Here is a 23,343-nt window from a genome sequence, read left to right on the forward strand (position 1 = left end):
CTCACTCACTCACTCCCCGCTGGAGCTGGAGCCGGACTGGCCGCGCCGCTGGGAGAACTTCAGGCAGAGCCCTTTCATCACAGGCGCAAAGACTGGGAATGGGCCCGCTACGTTCGCTTTTATGAGACGAGCGGGTAAGGTTTGATTTTACCAAACTCTGGAAAAAGTGTTAATAGAGAACCATTCAGAAACACTAGGATGCTGTGAGCCTAGTGTTCCAGAAGCACTCTCTCCTGACCTTTCGCCCACATCTATGGCAGGCATCCTCAGAGGTTGTAAGGTCTGTTAGAAACTCGGCAAAGGAGGTTTATATATCTGTGGAAGGTCCAACTCTTGTCTGTTGGAGGCAAGTGCGAATGTTGCAATTCATCGCCTTGATTAGCATCGAAAAGCAGTTTCAAAGCCTGGCTGATTCCTGCCTGGGGGAATCCTTTGTTGGGAGGTATTAGCTGGCCCTGACTGTTTGCTGCCTGGAATTCCCCTGTTTTCAGAGTGTTGTTCTTTATCTACTGGATGTTGCGATTGGCCAGTTTGATTAGCATTGAGTAGCCTTGCAGCTGCTAAGCCTAGCTGTTGCTGTCTGGAGGCATCCTCTGTTTGGGAGATGTTAAATGGTGCTTGCTATAAGTTTTTAAATTGTTTGATACAGTAGAGTCTCACTTATCCAACCTTCACCTATCAAACGTTCTGTATTATCCAACGCAGTCCACCTTTTAGAAGTCAATGTTTTGTAGCCCATGTTTTCAATACATTGTAATGTTTTGGTGCTAAATTCGTAAATCATAGAATCATAGAATCATAGAATAGTAGAGTTGGAAGAGACCTCATGGCCATCCAGTCCAACCCCCTGCTAAGAAGCAGGAAATCGCATTCAAAGCACCCCCGACAGATGGCCATCCAGCCTCTGCTTAAAAGCCTCCAAAGAAGGAGCCTCCACCACAGTCTGGGGGAGAGAGTTCCATTGTCGAACAGCCCTCACAGTGAGGAAGTTCTTCCTGATGTTCAGTTGATGTTCAGGTGAAAATAGAGTACAGTAGAGTCTCACTTATCCAACACTCGCTTATCCAACGTTCTGGATTATCCAACGCATTTTTGTAGTCAATGTTTTCAATACATCATGATATCTTGGTGCTAAATTCGTAAATACAGTAATTACTGCATAGCATTACTGCGTATTGAACTACTTTTTCTGTCAAATTTGTTGTATACCATGATGTTTTGGTGTTTAATTTGTAAAATCATAACCTAATTTGATGTTTAATAGGCTTTTCCTTAATCCCTCCTTATTATCCAACATATTTGCTTATCCAACATTCTGCCAGCCTATTTATGTTGGATAAGTGAGCATCTACTGTAATTACTGCATAACATTACCGTTTATTAAATTGCTTTTTCTGTCAATTTGTTGTAAAACATGATGTTTTGATGGTTAATTTGTAAAATCATAACGTAATTTGATGTTCAATAGGCTTTTCCTTAATCTCTCCTTATCATCCAACATTTTCGCTTATCCAACGTTCTGCCGGCCCGTTTATATTGGATAAGTGAGACTCTACTGTATGTTCATTGGGTTTTTATATCAGGATATGATATTTTAACTGATTATGTATTGTGGTCAGATGTATTTGTATGCATTTTATATGTTGTATGCCGCTTTGAAAAGTGGAATAGAAATGAATAAATAATAATAACTGGCACTTGATTGTTTGCTGTTTGGAGTTCTCCTATTGCGGAGTCTTGCTCTTTATTGACTGTTCTGATTTTAGAGTTTTTTAATATTGGTAGCCAGATTTTGTTCATTTTCATGGTTTCCTTCTTTCTGTTGAAATTGTCCCCATGCTTGTGGATTTCAATGGCTCCTCTGTGTAGTCTGACATGGTGGTTGTTAGAGTGGTCCAGCATTTCTGTGTTTTCAGATAATATGCTGTGTCCAGGTTGGTCCATCAAGTGTCCTGCTATGGCTGATTTCTCTGGTTGATTTAGTCTGCAGTGCCTTTCATGTTCCTTGATTCCTGTTTGGGGATTCAGAAACAGCTATGTTAGTCTGATTAAACATCAAAAGACACAAAGGAATCCAGTACCACCTTTGAGACGAACTGGAAAGAGATTTCTATCATCACCTTTCCTGGATTCACTCCGCTTTATTACTATCTTCTTCTTCTTCTTCTTCTTCTTCTTCTTCCTCTTCCTCTTCCTCTTCTTCTTCCCCATCTTTTCCTTTCCAGAAGGAGACTTGAAACCACTATGCACTTTAGCAGCTGTAAGATGCTGAGGATCCCTGCCTTCTATGGCTGGATCTGCATTGCCATATAATCCAGATTATCCAAGCAGATAATCCACATTACTTGAATTGAGTCTACACTGCCATATAATCCAGTTCAGATAAAATAATCTGGGTTTTATATGGCAGTGTAGATCCAGCCTGAGGACCTCTCCTAAAACCGGACCTACAGTGCTAAACAATTAGTTTAATCAAAGGCAGATAATCCACATTTGAACTGGATTATATGAGTCTACACTGCCATATAATCTAGTCCTTCAAATCCTATCTGTAACTGGACTGATACGCAATGTACCTGTATTCTGAATACATGAAGTTTGTGACTAAAACAACTATGTTATTTTTAAAGAAGTCTTTTTAGTTTTATCTCTTGAGAGCATGGTTTAAACCAAGATGTTTTAAGGGAGAGTAGATGTTTTGGGGCAACTGAAAGAAACACCTCTGAAACTCTGCTATATATGTACAGTAGAGTCTCACTTATCCAACATAAACGGGCCGGCAGAACGTTGGATAAGCGAATATGTTGGATAATAAGGAGGGATTAAGGAAAAGCCTATTAAACATCAAATTAGGTTATGATTTTACAAATTAAACACCAAAACATCATGTTATACAACAAATTTGACAGAAAAAGTAGTTCATTACACATTAATGCTATGTAGTAATTACTGTATTTACAAATTTAGCACCAAAATATCACGATGTATTGAAAACATTGACTACAAAAATGCGCTGGATAATCCAGAACGTTGGATAAGCGAATGTTGGATAAGTGAGACTCTACTGTATGTGTTTTTGTTCATTGGTATATCTTTGTCCCTAACAGTTCAAAGACATATTTAGGTACATCAATTTAACAACTGAAAAACCTAATTGCCTTGCATGAATGTCATGATTTTCCAAAAAGGTTATGGCATCATTTTGACTTCTAACAAGGCCATGCCATTCCAAAAATCATGAAATCTCCAAAAGGTTATGGAGATTTCCATTTTCCAAAACTCAGTGCTATGGAATCATGGGAGCTGTAGTTTGGGAAGGCACCAGAACCTTTTGGCAGAGAGGGCTAAAGACCTTGTAACACTACAATTCCCAGGATTTTAGTCTTGTAGTGGTTTATAGCAAGCCGTTCCATGGCAAAGTATGCGGAGAAGATTTTAAGGGCTCTCCTGAGCCTCTTTTCTGTAAAGGTAGATATACGTATAATAAAACAGGGACTGATTGGTTTCCTAATCATTCAGTAGCAAAGTGTGTGCATGCATATGTAGCAAGCAACAGAGACTTCAGAAAGGGCTGGATCTCCCATCGAAAGCCCACGGCCACTGACAACCCAGAAAAAATAACAGTGCAATTGAACTTTTACATAGGAAATCATGGTGCGACAGGAGCAGGAAAGGAGATCAAGAACAGATTGCGTGTATTGGTAAAAAAATTGCTTCTAAAATTGTCTCCGACGAGACCACAACAGAAAAGTGACTTCATCGTGTGGTAAGCCCCAACGCAAAACACTATTGTCCAGATGCAAATGCAATTTGCCTGTGGGTCAGAGAGAGATCAGGCACCTCTTGATCTTAACTGATGGCATAGTGAGCAGAATAAAGTGCATGAAGTGAGCAACCCACATATCATCAGGAAGAAGGCAGGGCATTCTGGAGATCCTTGTTTGAATACCATCTGATACAATGCACCAGAAACGTGAGGAGTCGTTCATTCTAGTTGCTTTAATCAGTCATAGTCAGCTTTCCCGTAGTGCTTTACTCTTTGGGTCCTTTCACACAACCATATAACACAGAATATCAAGGCAGAAAATCCCACAATATCTGCTTTGAACTGGGTGATCTGAGTCCACACTGCCATATATTCCAGTTCAAAGTAGAAAATGTGGGAAATTATTCAGTTGTGTGGAAGGGGCCTTTTTCTTTCTTCTTTTTTTTCTTAATTTATTTAAATTATTGAAAAATTGTAAATTTTACATATTTGGTACTTAAAACTTCTTATACATTCTTTAACAAATTTGCAGTACAGGGGCCTTATAATAATATAATACAGGGGCCTGATGTGCTTCCACGGCTGAAGTGCAGTCGGTAGTGGTTAAACTAACCCTGGTGGTCTGCTCCCTACCTTTACAGCAATAGCACAAACTGGGCATTGTGAAACATAACACTATATAACATTTGAAAAAAATCTGTTCCTGGTTTGAAAGTGTTATTTCCTGTTTAATTGCATGGTACTTACCATATATACTCGAGTATAAGCCGACCCTAATATAAGCCGAGGCACCTAATTTTACCACAAAAAACTGGGGAAACTTACTGACTCGAGTATAAGCCGAGGGTGGGAAATGCAGCAGCTACTGGTAAATTTCAGAATGAAAATAGATCCCAATGAAATTATATTGAGGCACCAGTAGGTTAAAAGTTTTTGAATATTTACCCTATTTCAAAGAAAAACAGTATAACTAGCTCTGTAAGTGGAAAGGTAGGGTCAACAAAAACAATATGGTATTAACAATAACAATAAACTTCATTTGTACCCTGCCCTATCTTCCCCTGGGGACTCAGGCCAGCTTCCAACATAGTAACAGGCAAACATTCAATGCCTACATAAACAATGCAGAGCTAGATATACATCTGTAATTATACTAATTTCACATATGCATTTCCCCATGAAACGTTTGCAAATCCTCTCTCTATATGTGCATTTTCCTCCTGCAATATTTGCAAGCCCTATATATTTATGTTTATATCTATCTAGAAATCTGTGTGTGTGCATTTCCCTTACAATATTTGCAAGACCTATATATCTATATTGATATCTATCTTATCTAGACATCTCTCTATATATACTTATATCTGTATAGGATTTGCAAAGACTTGCAAACGGGAAAATTCATATATAAAATAATGTATACACATAGATACAAATATACAGGTACATGGAAATATCTAGATATCTATATGTATATAAGATTTGCAAATACTTGCAAACATATGAGAGGAAATTCATATATAAAATTAATGTATATAGATAGATTGATACAAATATAAAGGAACATAGGGACTGCAAAGGCTTGCAGGGGGAAATGCCTATATATCTGTAGCAGAGATTAACAAATATTTTAGAGGAAAATGCTTCTTCTTGACTTGCAAGGGCTTATTTTCCTTTTCAAAACATTCCCTTGGTTAAGTGCGAGGGAGGCTTTGGAAAAGTAAACACTGATAAGGGAGGGTAGGAGGAGAGATAAATATGTCCTATATTGCAAGCAATGGCCACCAGGCTCCGCTGCCGGCTTGACCTTTAGCCGATTATAAGCCGCCAGAGGCTTTTTCAGCTCATAAAAAGGGCAGGAAAACTCGGCTTATCTTCGAGTATATACAGTACATTGAAAGTAGTTGTTATAATCCAGAAACTTTGTTTTTGTGGCCGCCACAAACTATGTTGAATTGGTTGAGACTCCATGAGATATGAACTGAAAAACTATCACAATATATGCTGCAGATGACCTGCAAAACCAAAGTTTTTGCAGTTTAATAAACTTTTCCCGTGTTTCTATGCTAGACCAAATTAGGAAATGATATTTATAGCCCAGTAACAAAAGTCGTGTCACATAGTGTAATCTTTGATATATTGTGTTGTCGAAGGCTTTCGTGGCCGAAATCATAGGGTTGTTGTGTGTTTTCCGGGCTGTATGGCCATGTTCCAGAAATATTCCCTCCTGACGTTTCACAACCTCTGAGGATGCCTGCCATAGATGTGGGCGAAACGTCAGGAGAGAATACTTCTGGAACATGGCCAGAACATGGCCATACAGCACAAAAACACACACAACAACCCTTTGATATATTGTTTTAACTCTGGCCACCAGTATTGTCTCCAACTCTAATGTCCTCATAGAATCATAAAGTTTGAAGAGTCCACAAGGGTCATCCAATTCAACCATCTGATGTGCAAGAATGCACAAAGCAAAGGACTCCTGACTGATGGCCATCTAGCCTCAGTTTAAAAGCCTCCAGAGAAGGAGCCTCCACCAAGGAGTGAGTTCCATTGCCAAACAGCTCTTATGGTAAGGAAGTTTTTCCTATGTTCAGTGGAATATCCTTTCGTGTAATTTGAACCCACTTAAACACTGTGTTGTGGAGAAAAACCATTTAACAGGGGCAGGGAGTTGGGAGGACATCTAAGGATGACAAAGCTCCTCAGCATGGAAAATTGAGTGGTCAGAGTTGAGCATAGCCTCCAGTTGCCAGAAATGGAAAAGATGGGAAAAACCTTTACCATGTTTATGTATTGTCTGTCTTTGTTAATTGTATAACAGCATTTAATGTTTGCCGTATATGTGTTCTGTAATCTGCCCTAAGTCCCCTCAGGGAAATAAAGTGGAATATAAATAAAGTATATTATTATTATTATTATTATTATTATTATTATTATTATTATTATTATTGTATGTTATAGAGATTACACAATTGAATTAATAGGGAAGAAATGAAAGTGGATTAATAATAATAATAATAACTGTGAATAATTTGCAGTTGTTAACAAAACAAAACTTAAAAAACCTCACAAAGGAACATTTCAGAATAGAATTTCAGATCAGACTCTCAATCCCAATATCATAGTAGGGTGATAATATGATCATATTATGCATTACAGTCTTTATGGGGCTGTAAAGTGAAGTCCACGACACGTGAGTGTGGAGAAGAGCAAACCACAGAACACTTACTACAATGCAGTCTGATCCCTGCCACATGCACAATGGAGGCCCTTCTTACAGCGACAATAGAGACACTTGAAGTGGCCAGCTTCTGGTCAAAGGAAATTTAGCATAACGCCAAGTTTTTAAACTTTGTGTTTTTATACATTATATCTGTATTCTCCATTTGCTTATGACACAATAAATAAATAATAAACAAAATTTAAAACAAAATGGTTTTGCGTTGAAACACTGCAGCAAGAAAGACAACATATCCGTTGTTTAATATGTTTAATATGTGACCTTTGCAAAAATAAAAAAATAGATAAATAGATAACTCCCAAGATGCAGAGAGGAAATAGTACCGCATCCCTTCAAAGTGCAGTCAGATTCTGGATTTTAAGAAAACACCATTTGGTTGAAAATCTAAAGAGTGTTGTTGAAATGTTTGTTTCAGATTTCAGTCTGGACCAAAAAGATGAGGCTTCGTGGAGATCTCAGACCCCATTCTTCACCCATTCATGGACCCCACTTTTATCAATAATCAGAGGGGCATGGAATTCTTTGTCCTTCACAAACTCCTCCAGGCCCTGAAAAAGCAGCAGATTTAGTAATATTAGACGGTAATAAAAAATCAAGTACAATTAAAACATAGATCTAGCTTCAGCCAGCATGCCAACACCTTAAATCAAGAAACAGATTTCTAAGATCTACAGAGATACTCGCAGGAACAAAAGAGGCAGGTAAAAACCCAGAACCTCAATCAGTGGCTGAGACCGGATGAGAAACTCCCTCCTGCGCACACAGAAGACTGGGCGACTTGGAAGGCACTGAACAGACTGCTCTCTTGTATCACAAAATGCAGAGCCAATCTTAAGAAATTGAGCTACAAAGTGGAGTCCACGACATGCAAGTGTGGAGATGAGCAAACCACAGACTATTTACTACAATGCAGTCTGAGCCCTGCTACATGCACCATGGAGGACCTTTTTCATCTTCTGCATCAACAGGCCCATTATCTCCAAGTTGAGCACTTTTTACCTTTTGGTGGAAGACTGAGGTAAAGAAGGTGTTGAGTAGTTCTGCTTTTGTCTGTCCCCTATTAACATTTTGCCATCACCTGTACTGTACACATTTACCATCACATGTACTCATTGGCCCTACCATTTCCTTGTTCTTCCTTTTGCTACGGACATAATCAAAAAGCCATTTTTTTGTTTTTAACCTCTCTAGGAAGCCTGCACTTTGGCTTTTCAAACTTTCTCCCTATATGTGCCTTTGAATTCCTCTTTGATGCTTTCTCCCTTTTGCCATTTCCTGTAGATGTCCCTTTTAATATTAGCTCGTTTGAAAGTTCCTTAGAAAACCATTCCAGTTTCTTTAGACACCGCTTATTTTTTTTCTCCTCATTGGAACTGTGTACAACAATGTGACTGCCTCCGATATCTCGCTTTTCAAAAACTCCCATCCACCATTCCCTTTTTCTCTCTTAGTATTGCTGACCATTGGATCACACTCAGTTTTCCCCTAAGTTTACTAAAGTCAACTTTCTTAAAGTCTAGAATGCATTATCTGAGTATGTTTAATTTCCCTTTTCCACCGTATAACAAACTCTACTAGAACATGGACACTCCCACCTAAGGAGCCTATCACTTCCACCCCATTAAGCAAGTTTAAACTGTTGGTTAGGCTTAGCTATAAAATAACTGATTCCCTGGTTGTCCACCTTCTGATCCATAAAATTGTCTGGAAGACAAGTGAGGAATTTCTTGGATCTGATAATCCTTCGCAGAGTTTGTCTTCCAATAAATAGGAGGATAACTCAAATCTTTCATCATTACAACAGCTCTCTTTTCTGAATGTATGATTATCTGTTTCAGGAAGGCATCACCCAAGTCCCCAGTCTGGCTTGGAGGTCTGTAGTAGACTCCTACATGACATCCCTGTTGTTTAATCAGACAGTTCTTCATAATGTTTATTTATTTATTTACAGTATTTATATTCTGCCCTTCTCACCCCGAAGGGGACTCAGGGTGGATTACAATGAACACATATATGGCAAACATTCAATGCCAACAGACAAACAACATATATAGACAGACACAGAGGCATTTAACATTTTTTTCCCCAGCTTCACGATTCCGGCCACAGGGGGAGCTGTTGCTTCACTGTCCACTAGTGGCTGTACTTCCTCATTCCTTTCCTCGTGTTTTGCTGGCAGTTTTATGATGTTGTAAATTAGTTAAATTAGCCTCCCGCATAAAGCGTACCTAAATTTCCCTAATTGACAGATGCAACTGTCTTTCGGGGCTGCATAGGTCAACAGCAAGCCGGGCTATTTAATGGTCGGGGGCTTAACCCAACCCGGGCTTTGAACTCATGACCTCTCGGTCAGTAGTGATTTATTGCAGCTGGTTACTAGCCAGCTGCGCCACAGCCCGAATCTCTTTGCTTGTACTTTGAATCCATTGATCTGTGTCCTATTCTCTGGAGCAGCATTCATGCCATCCCTCCAATTTTTTAAAGGTGACTATCATATCACATCTGAGTTTTCTCTTCTTCATATTAGACATACCCAACACACTTAACCACTACTTACAGGGACTGGGTGTTCATACCTTTTACTACCTTGTAGGCCAGAGTTTCCAAAACTCTGATCTTCCAGGAATTTTGGACTTCAGCTCCCCTATCAGAATCCCCTATCATTGGCCAGGTCAACCAAGAAGTTTGAGAACCACTAATGTAGGCCTTTTCAGTTAGTTTATCTCTCAATTACACCAAATAGAGTAGACATTCAACATCTAATTTCCACAGAGCTTATGCTGAAGACATTCCCAGCAGATTTCATCTAATATTAAGATGTCTTAAACCTTAGTACAGAGTGATAAAAAAAGTAAACAAGGGATAACGTACTTCACCCCCATAGGACACAAGAGGAGAAATCTCACACTGAATTGGGACATCACTGGCATCCTCCAAACTAAAGCAGAAAAGAAAAAAAGCACAAAGTTAGACAGGAGAAGAGTTCATTGTTTTTGCATTTTAAAGGCCATTGCTACGAGATTAGCATTTTGATCTGCTCCTGCCAAGAAAAAAGTTCAGCAGCAGATGAAGCCAAAATGATGTCCAGGCAGAAGGTGCATCACCTGTATCCCCAGAGATTAGTTAAGCGTGCAACATGAATGTATTAAATGCATATCAAGAAAGGTGCAATAGCTGCAACAAAGAACAGGAAGTAAAAGATTTAACCCTCCAGCTTCATATAAATACCGTTTTAAAACCATTTTCCAGGTTTTAAAAAATAAGTTGGAATATGCAGAGAATTTTAAAATGTCATAAAAACATTTCGTCTAGATGTTTCTCTTGCTATAAAAATGAAGCAAGGGATTGAGCCCACTAGGAATCGTAGTTATAAATGAATACTCAATTACAGCAAAGATCCTATATGGAAAAGCAGCACAAATATTGTGTTACTGCATCTTCAAACTTCAGGAAAATAGGCTAAGTTAAATATAGAATCCAAACCAGACTTGCACAAAAACTAAACAAATATAGTGGAGCACTAATTTGTGCACAAATGAATTCTTATTTAAGCCCTGAAGATACTTCACAGATTTTCCAAAGGAATGTAGCTCACTTACCGCTATATTTGATTTCAACCATGGCACAAAGCTACAGGATTTACTAGTCGGACATGCAGTGCCTTGCAAGTGTAAGCCTTGTTTAGTATTAGATCAAAGAGTTCTTGCAAAGCAAGTACATCATCGCAACAATGCTTTTCCCTGAAAAAGCAGGTTAAGCACTAAGGTCCTACATGCTGCAGAAAGATCTCCCACTCAGTACCCAAGCACAGACCCATCACCATGCATTCCCAGCAACCCAATATATTTACTTGTGATTGACATCAGCTTGATTCACATCTGAACTTCCATTAGTGCAGCTGTCAGATGGGAAAAAAGGGATTGTTGAGAAGATTTACCTGACAGACCTAGATGATGCCTACTAGGCATGTTTGTTTAGTCAATAATTCCATCTGAGAGATAAGCTTAAGCCATCATATGCCACACAAAATGATAATGATCTGCTACCCATCTTCTACTAAATAAACAGACTCTTTCACACCTATCATGCATTAATTTGACCTTTTGACTTTTTGTTGTTACTCCTATCTGCAAGTATAGTTTTGAACAAATTAAGTCTGAATTTGGAGTGTGCTTATGTAGCAACGATTTAATGTCTAAAATGTGTACATTTTCATTGAGATTTGAAATGGAAGAACAGATTAAAGAATATCATATATTCTTTATTATCTAATTTTCTTTAATTTGTTCTTCTGCCATTTCAAGATAAAATAAAAGAGACTAAGATTTTTGGTTGTAATATAGAGGTGGAGAACTGGGAACGTGTGGCCAAAGAGATTGAAATTTACATTATGTTATGATCAAAAAAAGAATGTCTAACTGTGTGCAAAGTGACATTGTATTGTTTCTGTGGACATATGAAAAAGCTAATAAAATGGGTTCCAAATACACACACTGATGCAGAAGATTTTAAAGAGTAAAACTCAATTAAAACCAAAAGGATTTCTGTTGGGATTGATGGATGACCATCTGGAGGAGATCCATGGGAGACTACGACAATATATGATCACAGCACAGAGAGTTTTATGTGCACAAAGATGGAAGAAATCAGATTTCCCAACTATAGAAAACTGGTTGGTGAAATTGATTAGTTTAGTGGAAAATAATAATAACAACAACAACAACAACAACAACAACAACAACAACAACAGGAAAAACTCAGCCCCTGTCAGGACCTCAAGATCAAACTTCTAAGACTCTGGCAGAAACCAGTACAGGTGGTCCCGGTGGTAACTGGCACATTGGGTGCCATGCCAAAAGTTCTCAGCTGGCATTTGGAAACAATTGACAAAATTATGATATGTCAACTGCAAAAGGCCACCCTTCTGGGATCTGCGCGCATCATTTGAAAATACATCACACAGTCCTAAACGCTTGGGAAGTGTTCAACTTGTGGTTTTGTGATACGTAATCCAGCATATCTATCTTGTTTGCTGTGTCATACTATGTTTTTGTGTCAACAATAATAATAATAATTTGTATTATTATTGTAGTTATATAATAACGCTATAATAAGAAGAATTATTAACTCTATTTCTATCCCACTTTTCACCCCGTAAGACTCAAGGCAGCTAACAGTCACACAACAAAATAAAAATGTAAAATAAAACAAATACAAAATTAACATAATTTAATATTAGTGCATGAATATAAAGTTAAAATAAAATTAAAATACAAAAAATACAAAAAATATTAAAAACTCACCATCCTCCCAAAATCCTACCCACAGCCTCCTCAGTGACCTGCCTCTTATCCTCTCACAAATGCCTGTTGGTATTGATATGTCTTAACCTGTCTATTTAAAAGGCAAACAGGGATGGAGCCATCCTGGTCTCTCTTGGGGGGAGTTCCAAAGTCTGGGAGCAGCTACCAAATAGGTCTCTTCCTTGTTCCCACCAAATGCACCTGGTGGGACAGAGTCCTCATCTCCGGTCACAGAAAACAAGCCTGCTCGCTCTTCTTTATGACTTCATTTCAAAGACTTAAGCATGGTGATCATGTCTCCTCTTAACCTTCTCTTCTGCAGTAATCTTTCTTAAAAATAGGGACCTCTTAGCAAAAAAAAAGTAAAGGAAAAGCCTTGCTAATTTTTAGTCTTGATAATTAAAAATGATTAGTTATAAAGAAGCACACCTGTATTGATATTAAAGAGTTACGAATAGTTATGAGTAACTATTGAGAGGAAGATCAGAAATATTTTGTATTCTTTTATATTTTTCTTTATTTCTTTCATCTTTCTTTTTCATCCATCTTTTATTGTATTTTTATAATCTGTAATAAATTAAAAATAACAGGAGAAGGTTATTGGCTCTGAGCTGTTACTTTCTCCAATGCAAGCTTTGCAGGCGTGGGGAATTCTCAAAGCCGCATTGGCCACTAGCACAGGCAAGCTCTCCTGGAGCAACTTAGCTCTGATGACTTTTTGTATAAGCCACATATTGGAGAAAATGGGAACTTGACATCAGCATCCTTCTCCGGCTGGTGTCGCCACCTCTTCCTATGTGAGCCGAAAGAAATCTGCCCCAGCAGGATTACATCCACAGTGTGATTATCTCAAAGGTGAAAACATGGCTATAATGTAGTTAAGACTCCAGCATAAGATGGGTGAAAATCCTATCCAGTGGAACATCCAACATCTCTAAATGCTCTTGAAAAATGACGGCAGTGATATTCAGGCTTATAGAGCATACTCTTACGACACATTAGGAATGGAAGATAAAAGACAGAAGAAAGTCAAATTCATTTTACCAGGGAATGGCAGGGAGGCGTGTCTTATTCTCGTCCACAAAATGACCACCAGAATTGAGAACCCAACGGTGATGCAGTGACATCAGGGAGTGCCGTGCCGTGGTGGGGTTGTCCTTGCCGTTGTGGCTATCTGCGTTCTTTAAAGGAGAGAACTCGTCTTCTCGCAGCACTTCATAAACCACAAAATTTCTGGTGGCAGAATAAAGGCGAAAGGCTAAGCCAACATACTAGAAAATGCTAAAGCTTCTTATACTGTGAAAATCAAGCCATTTAATTATGCAAACCTATAAATAAATATCAGGCATAAACTTAAGTACCAAACAGAATGAAAGGGGACTTGCAGGAAGCCAAGAGGCATTCAGAAGAAGCAATAGCATATGAAATATTATGGCAAACAGAATTACTTTTAAAACAAAAAGGAAGGCAAAGAGAACATATCAAATGAAGATAGCAACAGAACTAAGGCATTTGGGAAAATCCAATTACCTACTTGGCAAACTGGAAGATGTCAAAAACAAACTTCTCCATCTTAATCCCATTTGGTTTGTCTGGTTTCAGAAGTTTCCCAGTGGTCACATCAATGTATGGGATTTTCTTCTGAGCTATATGGTGTTGCAGCTGGGGTTCGTGAATACTAAAACATTAATGTAAGATTACACAAAGTTTGAAATGCATTAGAATTTACTTGGGAAAACCATCACCTTAGTGCTATACTTTTGAAGTATCTGTCTGATTGGAACATATACAGGCAGTCTCCAAGTTACAAATAAGATAGGTTCTGTATGTTTGTTCTTACACTGAGTTTGTATGTAAGTTGGAACAGGTACATTTTTAAAGTGCAAGTCCAGTCAAATATATATTGGTAAATGTTTTCCCCTGACATTAAGGCTAGCCGTGTCCAACTCTGGGAGTTGTTGTACATCTCCATTTCTAAGCCGAAGAGCTGGCATTGTCCGTAGACTCCTCCAAGATCATGTGGCCAGCATGACTGCATGGAGCACCGTTACCTTCCCGCCGGAGCGGTACCTCTTGATCTACTCACATTTGCATGTTTTCGAAGTGCTAGGTTGGCAGAAGCTGGGGCTAACAGCGGGAGCTCACCCCACTCCCAAGATTCGAACCGCCGACCTTTCGATCAGCAAGTTCAGCAGCTCAGCGGTTTAACCCACTGCACCATTGAGGGCTCCCAAATATATATATATATATAGAGAGAGAGAGCTTTGGATAGTATAGGGAAGGGTTAACACCCCTGTAGTGTTTGTTTTGCTGTCTCTGCCCCTGTTCAGAAGATTTCACTACATTTTCTGTCCCTGTGATAACTGGATTTTGAAAAATTTGGGTTGTTGGAGAGAGCAACTTTCTCAAGCCTCCTCTCTTTGAAGTTTGTCTGTTTTATAGTACAGTAGAGTCTCACTTATCCAAGCTAAATGGGCCGGCAAAAGCTTGGATAAGCGAATATCTTGGATAATAAGGAGGGATTAAGGAAAAGCCTATTAAACATCAAATTAGGTTATGATTTTACAAATTAAGCACCAAAAATCAAAGCAAACAAACAAGTGGAACTTTACGAAGACACAACTTAATAATGCATTAACCCTTGAACTACTCACTCTCAGCCACCTAAAATCATAGTAAATCTTTTCCTGCCTCTATACATTTTATTCGTATCCTAATGTCAGCTTTTTCCAATCTTTCTGAAATCCAAACAGTATCTGGCCTCTCACAGAGACAAGACTCTTTTTTAAAAAAAAACATGTTTTGTCCCTTCAGAACATTCCCAAAGTTGTGACTTTCTGCTCTCAGACAGGCTCTTCCTTTATAGCATCCTAGTGATCAGAAATGTCCTTAGGACTACATTTTCTAAACATCCACCATTAAAGAATGCTCATACCTGACAATGTTCTTCAAAAAGTCCATCGTGAAGTAATGGTTGGCAATGTTCCCGGCATTAAAAAGCAGCCGGCCATCATGACTCCTTTTCTGTGCTGTGGCCAAAGAAATCTCACTGTACTCCACCACTTTGTAAAGGCCCCCAACTCGGCATACCACACCAACTGGCTCCGTGGGGTTTGTCTTTTCAACAACCTAAGAGGATAAAAACGAACAGTTTTGTAGCATGTTCAAAATTAATGAATTTACTCTATTGCAGACCTGTACAACTTGGAGGTGTCCAAGCTCGAAGGGGAACTCTGGTTCATTCCTCAGCTTCGCTCCATTCCTGTGGGAAGAGCACGAAGCTGAGGACGCACATCAGCTTCTCCCTCGGTGCTCGGCCCTTTGCATGCTTAGCAAACATGTGAAGGGCTGTCCGTCAAGGGAGAAGCCCCGTCAAATGGCGCAAAGTTGTGGAGAGATGTGACCTTGCCCAGAGGTTGCATGGAAGGCCTTCATGGGCTGCATCTGGCCCGCGGGCAATATGTTGTGCAACCCTGGTCTACAGCATGCATTGTTATGGACATTACCAAGGAGAAAGGAAGGAGGAGAAAAAAAGAAACATGGCAGCATCTTTAAGACTAACTGGGTTTTAATTTTGGTTTGAACTTTTATTGATATAAATAAATACATTTCTTCAGATACAGTACAGAATGATGGATAATTTTGAGCAAGACTATATTTATCAGATGTATCCAGGGTTACCTGGGATAACATACATGCAGAATGTATGTGTGCATAAAGAAGCAAAAGTGCAAATGATGGAGTTGAGTGGCAACATAACACAAGAAATGTCATCTGCAACAAGTTGAGTTACCATTTGCAAAAGGCAGCCATGTAGTATAAACATAGAGCCAAATGCATGGAAAGCAATAGACCTCTCAAAGCAAAGAGGAAACCAGATGATGATGGTATTTTAATGTATTTATTACAGTGTGAGTTAGACAGAGATATAACGAATAACAACAAATGTTGTTTCCGGGAGATTGCCTACGTATATACATACACACACATACACACAGCAAATAAAAGTAGTTCCTAAGAAGACAGAGATAAATGTAGATATTGGTTGCAAGATGGATTGAATAGGGGCAGCTTCACTTAAAAATGTCCAAAATCTAAAACTAGAACCATCATCTCAGTCTTTGTTTAGCTTTGATTCAGTGACAATTGACTACAACACCAACATTATTACAAAGATCACAGCTATAAAACAGGTGTGAGGTTGTAAGACCACACAAGTGTTTCAATTATAATAATACTTTCATCAGCTGAAGTAAGAATAATTTTGTTTGCTAGCACATTACTGCAAATGTTTATAGCTGGGAAACTGGACTAAAATAGTTCTTTAGTTGCTGTCTTTTCTTATAAATGTCATTTTTCGCACTAACATTCCCTTTAGCTCTTTCTGTTTTAACACAATGGGGGTGCCATGCTTCAGCCAAGAAACTAAAGAAATTTGTCAGATAGTTGCTTAATGTTTCTCTACCTTCATAAATATGGATCCTTTTCAACTCTGACTAACCCCCTTCGTTATACAACAGAGAACTGCAGCAAAATGAAAAAGGTTGATGAATTTTATTTGATAATTAAAATAAATCATTACTGATACATGAAAATAAAAACACCTGCATATTCCTACTTTAACCGTCAAGAATTCCCAGATATTTTTCAAAGAAGAAGCATGAGAAAAACACTTCTAAGTTTTCCAGATGTTTCACATATATTATCACAATAAATGGGAAGGGGGATATTATCATTACTATATATTCACTACAGGAAGTGGCTAGAGCCATTGAGAAAGTGTACTTAAGGTTTCCTAGCAAGTTTGTGACTGGAACAAAAGCTGAAGAAAGGACTTCACAACTCACTACTGAGTTTCTGTATACATCCACTGTTTATTTAATATTTCTTACACTCCGGCGCACTCCCTCTTTATATAGCTAACCTCCAAAGTCACACAGTTGACCAAACATAATGTCTAAAAAGAGGTGAAAAATCTATTTATTCTCTGCTGTCTGTACAAAGATCAATTACCTTTGCTCCACAATCTGCTCCTTTCTGTATGCAGAATCCAATAAAAGAAGGATCAGCTACTTTTACCAAAATATTGTCTACGCAGTAAACATGAATGCTGCCAATACCTCGCTGTTCCATGTCCTCCACAATATGATGAGCTCCCAAGGCTCGATACAGCCCACCATTGCCATCTTTAAGAAAGGTTGAGAAGAGGAAATATTTAAATGCATCAGATATTTTTTTTATTTAGTTACATCTATTTTTAACTTTTTTGTCATCACCCATCACAATAAGTCACCACATTGAATATTTATCAATAAAAATCCTAAAATGTCTTAATTCAGTGTAATAGTTTAATAGCTGACATTGCTTTTAGAGTTTAATGTTTTTCTTAATTTTCTATTTTCTATTTTATTTTTAAAGGTGGAGATAGTTTGGTTGTTAGTCTTAGTTGGTAGGGATGAGAGTAAGGGAGTGGGGATATTTTGTACCAGATTATTTTGAATCTATTTTAATTATTGTGTTTGTTTTTATTTGAAAATACAATAAAAATAATTGGAAAAATTGATGATTAACAAAATCAGACTTGCGATGCTTGCTTGAGTCCAGTATTATGTTTTTCTTAATTTTCTATTTTCTATTTTATTTTTAAAAGATGGAGATAGTTTGGTTGTTAGTCTTAGTTGGTAGGGATGAGGGTAAGGGAGTGGGGATATTTTGTACCAGATTATTTTGAATCTATTTTAATTATTGTGTTTGTTTTTATTTGAAAATACAATAAAAATAATTGGAAAAATTGATGATTAACAAAATCAGACTTGTAATGATTGCTTGAGTCCAGTGTTATTGGCTCATTCACTTAAATCAACGGGAAAGGAAGAGAAAGTTGCCAAAGTAGAGAAGCGATAATTGCCATGACATCTTTGAAAACGGCTGTTATAGATTGTAGTACCTGGTGCCATTGAAACTTTGCCTTTTTCCTCCAAAAGAATTTTCCCATCAAAGTCCATAGCAGGAAGCATTCCCTGCTGGAAGAACACTACATTCTCCTTCTTTAAACCAAAGTATTTGTGCTTCTGGAAGAACTCTTTGGTCAGTTCCATGGTTCTGCCACTTGTCATGATGTACCTGTTCAGCATGAGAGCAATATAGTTCACAGCATGCAATTTTTTATAAGACATACAGACTGTTACCCTTCCCCACAGCTAAACATCCAAAAGAGCCTGTCCTCAAAGAAACATAAAACCATTTATACATGCTTCTTGACTTCAGTTTTATGGACTCTGAAAATATAGATACCGAAGAACTCTATTGGACATGACATCCAAAATGTGAAGGCAAGTCAAATTCTCACATTAGTGCAAGAAATAAATCTTGTAGGAAATTGAGAACCTGATAACCTGGTTTGACAATGCATCCTTCATTCACAACTATGGTGCAATTGCTGCACAAGTTCTGAATATGCAAAAGCACTCATGTCCACTGCAGAAACTTGAGCCTCCAGATTTAAAGCTGAGCTCCACCAAACTCCCAGCCCCCATCTCCTGATCTGCCTTTTGACTGACTAGGAGCCATTCTGTCTTATCTGGATTAGGTTTTGATTTGTTTAACCTCATCCAGTCTGCTAGTAATGGCAGATGCCAGTTTAGGATCAAGAAAGCCTCCTTGGATTGAGATGCGAAAGGAGTAGTAAGTTGGATGTCATCCACATAATGATGGCACTGCACTCCAACATTCTGGACAACCCCTCTCAGCCATCCACATATATATATACTCTAATGCACACCCTAATTTTGGGAAGGTAATTTTGTCTAAAAAGGTGAGCATTAGAATTGATATATATATATATATATCTCAATTCTAATGCTCACCTTTTTAGACAAAATTACCTTCCCAAAATTAGGGTGTGCATTAGAGTCATGTAATATGGTAAATACTTTTTTGGGTTTAAGGGTTTTGAAAATTGAGGTGCACATTATATTTGATGGCGCATTAGACTTGAGTAAATATGTACACACATACACATATATACACAGTACAAACTCCATATCTGCGAGGAATACAATCCTGTGGAAATAGAAAGTTGCAGATGAATTCTATTTAATGATTTCCAGAAGAATTGTGCTTTGGTGGCATAGAAAATCCTCCAGCGTGACTTTATGGTCAACTTCTGGTAGAAGTATACCATAGAATCACACTGGAGAACTGAGAAAATGCCTAAAGATAACCTATTTTTGTGCACATCAAACCACAGGTACCAGTCATGCAGATACAAGGTCATACTGTATTAAATAGGATGGGGAATGAAATAGAATTTTGATGGATCCCATAGGTCAACAGTCAACACATTGAACGTGAGTTCCCCAGCCCTACCTTGTGGACTCACTCCTCCATGAAGAAGATAGCCAAGTCCCACCCCAAGGCAGCCCAGAAGCATATTATAGGCAATGATGTTTGGAAGCTCCTAAGAGGCCCAACAGAACTGACAATAACACACTTCCCTGTCCAATTCTTGGTGTAGGTCATCCACCAAGGTGACCAGCAAAGCCATCACTGCTGCTCCTCTGAGATCAGTTTTGAATGCTAAAAATTCTACCATCACAAAAACAAGAAAAAAATTATTCCTGTCTTCTCTTGGAGGAGGGTCATTACATTTCCGCACACATTATAGCCAGAACAGCACCTCTTGCAGAAGCACAGAAGGATGATTCTGCAAGGCCTATGTGTTTTAATCTTACAGCATTTAAAATATAAGAACTATGCATTCCATTATACTGTTTGTGTCTCTACTACCATAAACTGGTGGAATATTAGTGATAAGCTCAAATCTCTACATCTTTTTATTTCCACAGCTGAAGAGCCTAGTAATATTTATTTATTTATTTATTATTTAATTTATATACTGCTCTTCTCCCCCAGGGCGACCCAGAGAGGTTTTACACAATGGCAGAATCAAATGCCACATACAATACAACAAGCAGTAAAAACTAAACATAAAACACGAACAAAAGCCGGTATCCAAATCAAATTAAAACAATTTAATTTAATTTAGAAATACTGTTGAATTAATGACATGGCTCTGTACTACGGAATCCTGGGAGTTGTAGCTATAAAAGGTCTTTAGCCTCCTTTGCCAAAGAGTGCTGGCGCCGCATGAAAATACAAATCCCAGACCTTCACAGCATTGAGCTGTGGCAGTTAGAGAGGTGTCAAACTGCATTAATTCAACAGTGTAGAAACACTCTTAAGCCCCTTCTACACTGCCAGGTAAAATCCACCTGATGTGATCTGGATTATATGGCAGTGTAGACTCATATAACCCAATTCAAAGCAGATAATGTGGACTATCTGCTTTGATAATCTGGATTATATGGCAGTGTAGAAGGAGTCTTAGACTCCCGTTTATCTCCATTGTATCTTCCAGGTAATTAAAATGAGCAGTCTATAAGAAGGCTGTGTGTTCAATGTCAGGGAGCTGAAATTCAATCTCGCTCATTCTCTCTCTCTCTCTCGCTGTGTGTGTGCTTGTGTGTGTGTATGCGAGTCAACGCGGCAAAGCAGAAGAGCAGATGCAGGTGTCGACTGATCGGAGTTAACCGGTAGGATCCAGCCGAAGGGGTTTAATAGTCGGTGGCGATGCCTCAGTTGCCTGGGAGTTGTAGTTTAGCATGCGTGTGCACACACATACACTTGTACAAGACAGATATGATTTCATCTGTATTATTTTACTATCTTGCATGGTTACCTTGAGATGTCATCTTGGATGTCATCTACATATACACTTTTAAGCATATGTGTACAAACATGATTTTTTCTGTAAGAAATTTGTGAACAGCAAAAGAGGACCTGAGATTAAACTGCTGAATTCTGCACCAATCTCATTTTCTGACTTCCTATGAATTTCCGTAGTTACAAATTCCTAACTATAAATGCTTGTGAAACTGAACAAACAAAGACAAAACTGATCAGATATTCTTATATAAACACTACTAAATGGCACTGATTAAAAGGATATCCAAGATTCTTACCATGGAATGACACATTTGAGGCCATGCCGCTTTTCAGCCAACTGTTGTAGTTTCAAGATTCGTTCTGCTTGAATCTGAAAGAGGGTTTTATGGGATGGCAGGCCTACATCATACATTCCTTTGGGATAAGAAACACCTAGCCTTGTTCCTTGTCCCCCGGCTAAGAGAAGGACAGCAACTTTGCTCTGAGAAATCTGTCGGAGACCTAAATCAAATGAAAAAGATAAAAGTGAATTCTGACCCTGAGTCCAAAAATAGTTCGAATGAATCCAGTCATGAAAGTGGCAAACTACTAAGTTACACACAATTGTTTTTCAGGTGCCTGGGAAAATACTAAAAATAACCTCTGCTCTTGAAATATAAAATGATATTTTTATCCGTGTTCAATTTCCTTGTGAGATCACTGCCTCACTACTAAAGGTTGTTTTCATTCCCACATTAAGCCGAGAACAATGAAAAAAATCTTAACATTGTTTTACACAAAAAGAATGGTACATCTAAATTCTAGTTGGATTCCTGAGACTCACGTGTTTCGTTCAGGAATGGAAAAATTTAACAGTTGTACAGATATGTAGGCATGTTTTAAAAACTATTTTTCCATCACTGTAAAAAACATAACATAGCTCTTTCATTCTGACCACTTTTCTAAATACCACAAATTAAAACATGTACCATAAAGAAGCACATTAAAAGCATATTCTACATGATTTATTTTTCTGATTGTAGGGCCACAGTTTGGTGTTATATGTCACAGCCTTGGCATAAATCACAAACTCATGCCTGGCTCTTGCTTTGGAAAAAAATTGTCAGCTTGGATAACATGCAAACTTAGGATAGGCCAAAGTCAAGCAAGAAGGCTAGAGACTGTTACATGGAGTCCAATAAAGAGAAAAGAGGGAAGCATGTGATTTTTCAAACATCTTTTTAGAAAAGACAGTACAGAAACAAACATAAAGAAACAATGCATTTCAGATGCAGGGTATATCAACTGGCTGTTTCCTGATTATCCAAATAAAAAGTCCCCAGCTCACATGACAACAGTTATAATAGATATAATTCGGAAAATCCCAGAATCCCAGAGTTGGACAAGACTATAAGGGTTAGCCACCAGTCCCATTTTGTTATGCAAGAACACACAATCAAAACACTCCTAATAGTTGGCCAGGCAGGCTCTGCTTAAAAACCTCCAGAAGTAGAGACTCCATCACACTCTGAGGCAGCATATTCCACTGCTGAACAGCTCTTACCATCCTGAAGTTCTTCCTAATGTTCAGGTGGAATCTCTTTAACCTGCAATTTGAATTCATTGCTCTGTATCTAGTCTCAAGGGCAACAGAAAACAAGCCTCAGTGTGCCACCCTTTCAAATATTTAAACGTGGCTATTATGTCCACTCTCAGGCAATAGTCTAAGACAGTATATTGATATAGGCATGGTCTCTCCACCTTATACTGTTAAGAAGATTGCAGGTTATTTGTCTTATAACAGTTGGTCTGAATCTTCAGATTTTGGGAGATTTGTCATATTGATCACCTAGACTCCCAAAGTTCTAAAACCCAGTCCTATCTAATAGTCACCATTCAGTATTCCCCTTTAGTATTACCAATCCTTGATCTATCAGGATAGTAAAGAACAAGTTATAGCTTTATACCACCAGTAATATTTATTCTTCACTAATAATATAGATAATCCCACTGTCCTCAGCAGTGCAGCTTACGCAAGCCTTGCATGGGTCTAGGCACATTCTTATAAGACTTTCACCTCTTTTAGAATTATATGTCAAAATATTACAGTTCTCCTACTAGTATGTCTGTTTACAATTGTTTCAATGTGGGATTTTTTTGGTATTATATCTAGCTTCATCAAGGAAAGAATGCATTTTACCACTCCAATGAGTTCAGTTTATAGCTACTGTACTGATTTGTACAGCAGCAAGCTAGAATCATAGAATCATAGAGTTGGACGAGACCTCATGGGCCATCCAGTCCAATCCCCTGCTAAGAAG

The 23,343-nt window shown here is 38.2% G+C and overlaps 1 protein-coding gene and 1 long non-coding RNA gene across 4 annotated transcripts in view; one reads left to right on the plus strand and one right to left on the minus strand.

The window, feature by feature from the left end:
• On the plus strand, positions 1–12,911 carry LOC103280062 (uncharacterized). Its single transcript, XR_010005227.1, has 2 exons — positions 1–134; positions 3,646–12,911. It is a non-coding gene; the product is annotated as an uncharacterized LOC103280062 (long non-coding RNA).
• Positions 7,248–23,343, minus strand: part of uap1 (UDP-N-acetylglucosamine pyrophosphorylase 1) — a 24,464-nt gene continuing 8,368 nt past the window's right edge. For 2 of the 3 annotated variants that reach the window (XM_008117811.3, XM_008117813.3), the window contains exons 3-11: positions 21,340–21,544; positions 18,264–18,439; positions 17,330–17,502; positions 15,252–15,445; positions 13,851–13,994; positions 13,361–13,549; positions 10,864–10,911; positions 9,885–9,951; positions 7,248–7,561 (exon numbers count right to left, since the gene is read on the minus strand). In XM_008117811.3, coding sequence (XP_008116018.1) covers positions 7,469–7,561; positions 9,885–9,951; positions 10,864–10,911; positions 13,361–13,549; positions 13,851–13,994; positions 15,252–15,445; positions 17,330–17,502; positions 18,264–18,439; positions 21,340–21,544 — 1,289 coding nt within the window. In that variant the 3' untranslated portion in view covers positions 7,248–7,468. The remainder of the gene's footprint in view (positions 7,562–9,884; positions 9,952–10,863; positions 10,912–13,360; positions 13,550–13,850; positions 13,995–15,251; positions 15,446–17,329; positions 17,503–18,263; positions 18,440–21,339; positions 21,545–23,343) is intronic. The other variant, XM_003225447.4, reaches the window with a different exon arrangement.

Source organism: Anolis carolinensis, chromosome 4 (assembly GCF_035594765.1).
Source record: "Anolis carolinensis isolate JA03-04 chromosome 4, rAnoCar3.1.pri, whole genome shotgun sequence".
NCBI lineage: Eukaryota > Metazoa > Chordata > Lepidosauria > Squamata > Dactyloidae > Anolis > Anolis carolinensis.